Here is an 8,466-nt window from a genome sequence, read left to right as displayed (position 1 = left end):
ATCCCAGGTGACTAGGATAAATGCAGAAAAAAGCCAGGGGCATCCCTGTTTTCTGTTTTGACAAAGACCCATGTAAAAGGCTCATTTACCATCTCTCAAGTCAGCGATCTGAAAAACAGCCGCGTGCACACATGTGAAGCAAATGAGGACTGCTGCTCAGGCCTCCCGCCAGGGAACAGGGAGCCTGGGCGACACCAGTGAGCACAGTGGGAGCAGCCTCACGGCTGACACACTCCTCCACGCAGAATCAATGCTGAGAGAAGCACCTGCTGCTGCAGGAAACACATCCCTGAGCTGAGGTTCCCACCCGGCTCCTCCTCCTGGCAGCGGGCATTCACTAGCTACCTATTCACTACCCACTCTCCTCCTCCCTTCCCCGTTAACCCCATCTTCCCCTGAAGGACCACTCCCCCTGCTGGAGAGTGGTGATGCTGTCTGGGTGGGGCACCCCACTTTTCTTCTGGGTGGCCCTATTTGGTGTAAGCCCAAGAGCAGAGTCTCAGCCCTTGCATGGTGATTATGCTGGAGTGGGCAGGACACACTGGCACACAGCACCCCCAGCCACTCAGGGCAAACTGCAGGACGTTCCTTCAGTGGGAAGCATCTGTCTACAAAACAAGGGAGCCAACCTGAGCGTGAAGCTGACCGCAGGAAGGCAGAGGCAAAGAAGCATTCAGAAAAGGGACAGTTTCTTACAAAAACGAACGTGATTTCAGCATACAATCCAGCAATTGTGCTCCTTGATATTTTACCCAAAGGAAATGAAAACTCACGTCCACACAAAAACCTGCACACAGGTGTTTACCGCAGCTTTAGTCATAGCTGCCAAAAACTGGAACCATCAGGATGTCCTTCAGCAGGTGAATGGATAAGTAAACTGTGGTCTATCCAGACAACGCAATATTATTCAGTGCTAAAAAGAAATGAGCTATCAAGCCACGAAAAGACACTGAAAAACCTTAAAAGCACATTACTAAGTGAAAGAAGCCAATATGAATAGGCTACATACTGTATACTTCCAGCTACATGGCATTCTGGAAAAGGCAAAACTGTGGAGACAGTAAAAAGATCGGTGGTTGCCAGGGGTTGGGGGTTGGAGAGGTTAAACAGGCCGAGCACAGAGGAAACTACCCTGTATGGTACTAGAATGATAGATAACAAGTCACCGAGAGGGAACCCTATTGTAAGCTATGGACTGTGGGTGATTAGTGTAGGCTCATCAGCTGTAACAAATGACCACCTTGGTGGGGGATGGTGATAGTGGGGGAAGCTGTGCATGTGCGGGGGGGAGGGGTATATGGGAAACCTCTGTACCTTCCTCTTAATTTTGCTGGTAACCTAAAACTTCTCTGAAAAAAGAAATAAGTCTTTGAAAGAAAAATGGCTGGAGTCCTAATCAAACCACATCTGAAGCTGGGCCTGCCCCTGGACTTTTCATTTACCTGAGCCAACCAATCCCCTTCAGTGTTTAAGCCAGGGTGGGCTGGCTTTTCTGTAACTTTCACACTAACGCATCCTAACTGCACACCCTTGCAGAGCAAGTAGAATGTGCTGGACTCCATATCCTGCTAGTGCTGATGAACAATGACCCTGACACGGGGGACTGTCCACCCACACAACCGCAAAGGCAGCCCCCAGAAGGACGGGGTCCAAGCGCAGGCAGGACTCGTGAGCACCAGACTCCCACGGCCACCAGCAGCTCCACGAGAGGCAAGTTAAAAACGAACATGTACCAGAGTCCTTACAGCAACATATTCTATTAATTTGATACTAAAGGTTATTTGTTACAAATAGAGCAAACAAAAGAGAGAAAAAGCAAAGTTGCTGCTATGATCGACCCCCGACAGAGAACTGAAAAGTGTGCAGACTGGCTGGTTGGGGGAGGAGTGGCATGCAGGAATTTCTAAAATTAGAAATCAGAATTGAGCTCAATTTGTTTTTCCCTGCAGCCCAAGCCTCAAATTTAATCCCATTTTTAAACTGTTCTAATCAAATATGACAACTTTCAGGTTAGGTCTGAAAAGCTGTGTCAGTTACTAGCCTTACTTATCAGGATAATTTTATACTATATTCTGCCCTAAAAAGATTGCTAAATCAATAAGGTTTAAAGACAGTGAGTAAAAGGCTCACAAAAATTACCTAAACAGTGTATCTTCAATCACATCACTTAAAGGACATTTAAACCTTAAAAATGTTTAATCCTGTGTTTTATTAGCAAGTGACCAATTTCTCTGCCACCGTAAGCCTGAAGAAGTGATCTGCGCTTTTACTAACTCCACGGGAGAGGCCCAGCACCTGGGGATGTGCTTGCAGGCTCTTGGTTAAATCAGCAGGGTCACAGGAATTCCAGGCTTTCAAAGTTTCACAGGCAGGAGTATCCAAAACCAGCTACAGGGAAGTGAGTGAGAACGGAAGTGCCCACTAAAATCGGCAACAGGCTCCAACTCGAGACCAAACAGACTTCCAGCAACCACAGAAAAGAGAACGAAGAAACAGGTTTCCAAAGTGGTAACAACTTCTAGATAGCACCACTCCACGCCTCCAAAGCCACATATGTGCCCACGTGCAAAGACTGTGATCACAACTTCAGAATGCTGGGAACTGAATACACAACAGCACAACTCATTTTCTTGGCGGGAGAAAGGTCCAATCCCGGAGCCACAACCACTTTGGAAGTTCCCAAAGTGCTCGGACAACTTGAAGCACATCAGCCTCCTCACCACCACCCCCCCGACCTCTAGGAAGAACCTTATAAGACAGTTACAAAAAGCAATGATCCAGAATTCTCTACGTACTGATGCACTGAAATGTCCACTCTTCTCTTTATTAAGCCCAAAGGATTATGTCTGCCAGGTAAACCACCTTCTGTGCAAGAGAACACAAATTTTACTGCTAAAGGGTAAGGTTTAGGAACTTCCCTGGTGGCACAGTGGTTGAGCGTCTGCCTGCCAATGGAGGGGACACGGGTTTGATCCCTGGTCCGGGAAGATCCCACATGCTGCTGAGCAACTAAGCCTGTGCGCCACAACTACTGAGCCTGCGAGCCACAACTACTGAAGCCCATGCACCTAGAGCCCGTGCTCTGCAACAAGAGAACCCACCGCAATGAGAAGCCAGTGCACCGCAACAAAGAGTAGCCCCCCGCTCGCCGCAACTAGAGAAAGCCTGCGCGCAGCAACGAAGACCCAATGCAGCCAAAAATAAATAAATAAATAAGTAAATTTATTAAAAAATAAAAAAATAAAAATAAAGGGTAAGGTTTAAATGTCATATCACTTCTAAGAATTCCAATGTTCCTAACGACTTACAAAGCCATACATTTTAGGCTGTTCTTGATAAAAGTGCCCTCAAAATACAAACATTAAAAACATCTAATGACAAATGTGAAGGCATCATGAGTAAAGACTAAAACCACAACTTGCCCCAGCTCCAGGAGTCCACCCACTTTGGGGCTGAAGGACAAGACCTTTCCCTGCTAGTTCTCCAGGTCTTGGAGGTGAGCACAGAAACGGAGGCCTCGGGTCGGACTCACCTGAACTCTCTGCCTTCGCTGTACCGTCTACTTGAGGAGGCCCTCGGGGCGGCGGTTTCCAGGAGCAGCTTCTGCGTGAGCCTGCCGGGGGGAGCAGGGTCTCTGCCATCGTCTTCATCTACGTCTTGGTCACATTTCCATTCCTCATCTTCGTTCAAAGTGGGTAGGTATCCAGGTACTCCCTTCCCTGTCCCCGACCCGGAGCTCTGGTCACTGCAGAGCTTTGGGCTCTCCGAGCCTGTCCTCGTGTACTCCAAATAAATATCGGACTTGAGGAATGAGGGGTAGGTGTTCTCCTCCATGGTAGACTGGATTTCCGTCTGGGCCTGGTCAAACATGGCAGGATCGATCTGCTGCTTCATGATGCAGTCCTTTATGAAGCTCTTGGTGGCTGGCTTGGTCTGCCTGGACACAATGCCATTGTTATCGAGGATGTACTTGCGGTAGATAGCTCTGGCCAGCTTCAGCCTCTTCTCCTCATTCGAGTCACAGGGCTCCAGTTTCCTGAAGCCGCTGCAGGCAAACCAGAAGTCCAGGAGATCGGCACAGTCCTCCTGCTTCAGGAAAGTCCTAAACAGGTTTATCCCATCTTGATCATCCAGTAGGGAGTGCAGCGACTCGGCCCACTTCAAGTACGGAGGGGTGGGCGAAGCGCTGCCCTCAGGCTCGTACCCCAAGTCCAGATCTGAGCGCCTCGGAGTGGCTGTTGAAGTCTCACCTTTAATCCCAGCACCTTTCCCAGAGCAGAAGCTGTGGCTGATGGGCCTGGGGTCCGTGGACACCAGTTCACCCTCCTCACCAGGCACTGGGGGTCGGGGGGCATCTTCGGTGAAACTTCCTCCGAGGTCCAAGGGGAAACCCTGCTCTTGGATATTCATTTTGGGACTCTGTGCGTCAATGAACAATGAGCGCTGCACCCTAATACATCAGTACTTACAGCTCCAAAGTGAATCAATCTGTCCTGTTGAAACCATTAAGAGGACAAGGATTAGGAAAGGTGGGTCCATGGAAACATGACCACAGAGGTTTTCTCAAGACAAGACTCGCAATGATGCCCTCCCGCTCGAACTCAAAGCCAGAAATTCAGTTTAAATTTTCAATCTTTTGTCACAAAAAAGGTTTGTACTATATTAGAACAATTTCTGGAAACTTTTCCAACTACAGGAATGCCTCTGGCACTAAGAAATGAATGTCCAGAACACAGAGAGGGCCACTACCCTCAAGTGTCATTCTGTGAGAACAAAGAGAGACTAGCAGCCCATCCCAGCTACAGAGCTGCATGGCCAGTCCCTCTCCTCAGGCTCCAGGAAGGCAGAAGGACTGGAGGAAAGAGAGGTGCTTCTGGTCCTCCCAGCTGTATAAACCTCACATGAAAGAATGAGGATGTGTATCTGAGTAGAACAGGGTCGCTGTGATACTCAGATATGGCACATCACTCACCAGAAGGCAGGCGGTCTGCTCTCCACTCCACACTCTCCAGGCCCACAGCCACTGTGCTTCCTGCTGCCCCATTACTTCACACTTACTGTGCCTCACAACATATGCAAACACATGGCAACTTGTTCCTCTAAGTCTCAACACACCCAAAGGAGTAGTTAACCGTGGGTCGTTTTCAGCATCTTCAAGTGAGTGACCAAAGGACATCACTCATATGCACAGGCACAGGGGCCTTCTCATGCCGCCAATGATGTGGACGGTCTTTTTTTTTTTTTGCGGGATCTTAGTTTCCTGACCAGGGATTGAACCCGGGCCCTCAGCAGTGAAAGCACGGAGTCCTAACCACTGGACCGCCAGGGAATTCCCGTGGACAGTCTTAAAAACGCTTCATCAGAAAGCTGCTCTCGACTTTAAAACCTTGCTTAAAAGGAAAGTGTCCTTCTGATAGCAAATGGCATTTGAGTACTCTGAGGAGCAGAGAAGGTATAAAACAAACGAAATCCAAACACAATTAGCTAAGGAAGCATACAGATCACATGATTCAACTCCATAAAATGAAAACCAAATTACCCACCCTCTTAGAGGTCAGGGGAGTATGGGTTTTGTTTCTGCTGCCAGATGCCTGTCTTGTACGAGGGACGGCTGTCCTGGACCGGGACTCTGCCATGGTCTTTGGTCTCCTCCCTGTCACTGAGCCCACGAGCTCAGGCTACACCTCCCCACCTGGCCTGTTGGAGGTAAGTGGTCTGCCTAGAAGGAGACTGGAGAGAAGCATGACAGGTCCAAATGCCTAAAGCACTGAACAAGCCAGAGGGAGTAGAATGAAATCCTAAAAACTGGTACAAACACAAGGCGTGGATCTCCCCAGCCACCTCTCCACACTCTGGGCCCTGGCCTGCATGTAATCTGCCCCGGTACCTGCATTCTCACAGTGAACACACTTCACCTGCCAGCAGCTGCCGACAGCTAGAAGCAACTAGAGATGGAGGATGGGTCACAATTATTGTTCTGCAGCTAATGACTCTGTATGAAAACTACGGGTAGGCTGCAATCTCAGCCTCAGCAGGAACAGCCTGCTCCTTCGTCAAGTCCCACGGGCTGTGACACCCTGCTGCTCGTGGACCACTTCAACTGCAAAGTCCCTTTTTTTGAGTCCCATCAACACGGAATGAGCACCTTTGATGTCTCCACACCAGCTCATGGATGTCTAGTGTCCTCCTGTCAGGGACACCATCTCAGGAAAGAGGACCCGCACCTGGTGCTCTGAGCCTTACGGATGGAGATACTCTAGTTCACTAACCTTGAGAAAAAACCAAGTCACTGCCTTCTAACAGGAGGCTAATGAAAAGTCACTGTCACTTATCTCTTAAAGTGCTTATGTCTTCCATGTAAATGATTTGTAGCAGCCTGATTTAAACATTTTCTGCAGGGCCCACAGCATTTAACACAAGGTCTTGCAACTAATGGGCACCAATAAACACCTAATTCATTAACATTAAGGAAAACAACACTTGTCATAGACGCCAAATGTCAGCTCTTCACAGGAGCTGAAATAGCAGCAAATTCAAGATCTAGCCCTTTATTATAAAAATGTGCTGTCTTGGTAGACTAACTTTTCATTTGTGTGAACACGTCCCCCTAATCATTTAAACTATTTTTTCATAGCCCAGAAGAAACATTTCTTAAACTTCACATCTATTTTTGGCTGTCAAATGACAGAAGCCCTTTGGTGTCACTGGAAGCACACGAACATCTCTCCAAATTACTGCTGTTATTGAAACGTGCTCCAATTACCAAAATATCTGGGTTCCCATGGAGAAGTACAGCAAGCATTCAGTGTGCACACACATACATACCACAGATAAAGCAGTTATATTAATTCAGGTTAAGAGTCAAACGCCCACAAACACGGAATCTGGCCAACAGCCTGTAACCACCATCAATAAAGCGATTCCATAAAAGGAATCCACAACTCTGAAACCTCATTTAAAATCGCCTTCAGTCACTGCCGAGGTGCACCCCCTGGGTACCATGGCAGCCAACTTAATGCTATAGGTGTGTGTATATTTATTTATTTTACTCAAATAGAACTTTTGAATTTTTGATTTATGTGGAGTGTGGAAATAATAGAGCGTGATTCTAACATATTCCCAATTGTCCATTAATTAAAGTCTTGAAGGGTTGGGACTACCGTTTTACATGTAATCTGTTCCCCCACCACCTAAATCCTCAATGACTAATGTAACCCAAAAAATCCACTTAGCTTTTCTGAAACTAGAAATCCAAGAAACATCAATACCCGCTGAAAAATCAAACAGAAACATTGTATTTTGCATGCTTTCCCATCCTTGTCCCTGAATAGAAGTTCCTAAAACTGAAACCCAGATACTGCTATCTTGGGAGGTCAGGTTTAGACTGTGTATGTTCTCCAAAACAGGGCCTGGTCCAAGTACATCTGAGATTCTTCCTGAAGCAGCAGAGAACGTAAGTACAAGCAAAAAGGAGGGGCTGAGATGCACAATAACTCTTTATTAATTATCTTAGAGATGGGCTGAGAAAAATCCGCAAAGTACTAATGTATTTTTCTCTTCTGTTCTCGAGGCTGAGCTATAAGTTTCACTGTCCTGACTATACAGCTCTGGTTTCATGAGCGACTGAATTCCAAAATGTAGGGCAGAGGTAGATTCTAAGATACACACCCAAGAGAGAGTTTTGGGGGCGAGGCATCAACCTGAAAGAGTAAAGCCCCTCAAGCAAGCCAAACCACAGCAGAGACCCAGACTCAGACACCTCTGCCTCAGAGAGAGTGCCCTCCTTGGGTTTCAGACTCACTCATGTCTACTTTTTGCTGGGGGAGGGGAAGGGACACTCCACTGTCCTGCTTATCTCCAGGATCCCTCTGCACACCACCCACTCTGGCCGAACATGCCCCAGGCCCACAGACCACAGCACTGCACCCGGCACCATCCAATCTAACACATCAGCTGCAGACCCCGGTCTCTTCCAGGAGGACCCCCCATTCCTTCTCAGAATCCTGAGTATTCCTCACCCCCTTCAGCTCACCTACAGCAAGTGGCTGCCCCTTCTGAACCAAATCCCACTCTTCCCCATCCACAGGCTCCAGAGTCAACAGACCTTGCCTTCTGCATCACCTGCTAGCATCCCTTCCTAGACACACCCGACCTCCCAAGAGTGGGCCCACACACCTTCCTCACACGCTCCAAGCCCGCACAGCCTCGGAGCCCGCACACCCTCCAAACCCCTCTTCCGGGTCCCGCGCCTGGCCCGGCCTACGCGGCCTACAATGGGCGACGCACAGGCCCGCGCCCCTCAGGAATGCGCGCCCGGCCGCACTACTCACCCGAGCGGCGGAGGCGGCGGCGGCGGCGGCGGCGGCGGGGCCCCGGGACCGGCTCCCAGAGCGGCGCGGCGCGGTGCGGCCCATGCGCTCAGCGGCGACGCGGCGGGCGGGACCGGGCGGGGGCGCGGCCCCGGGC

At 49.0% G+C, this 8,466-nt stretch overlaps 1 protein-coding gene across 1 annotated transcript; it reads right to left on the bottom strand.

Moving 5' to 3' along the window:
- Positions 1–3,348: 3,348 nt before the first annotated feature.
- LOC114484903 (axin-1) lies at positions 3,349–8,437 on the bottom strand. Its single transcript, XM_028484264.2, has 2 exons — positions 8,331–8,437; positions 3,349–4,493 (listed from the first exon to the last, which is right to left on the bottom strand). Exon 2 carries the CDS (start codon positions 4,408–4,410, stop codon positions 3,529–3,531), a length of 882 nt encoding a protein of 293 aa, XP_028340065.1. The 5' UTR covers positions 4,411–4,493; positions 8,331–8,437; the 3' UTR covers positions 3,349–3,528.
- Between the last annotated feature and the right edge of the window lie 29 nt (positions 8,438–8,466).

Source organism: Physeter macrocephalus, unplaced genomic scaffold (assembly GCF_002837175.3).
Source record: "Physeter macrocephalus isolate SW-GA unplaced genomic scaffold, ASM283717v5 random_152, whole genome shotgun sequence".
NCBI lineage: Eukaryota > Metazoa > Chordata > Mammalia > Artiodactyla > Physeteridae > Physeter > Physeter macrocephalus.
Note: the sequence above shows the minus strand (reverse complement) of the source record. Positions and strands in the feature narration are given on the sequence as shown.

Excerpts from the sequence above, each read along its gene's own strand:
- LOC114484903 (XM_028484264.2), bottom strand. The coding sequence starts at position 4,410 with ATGAATATCCAAGAGCAGGGTTTCCCCTTGGACCTCGGAGGAAGTTTC.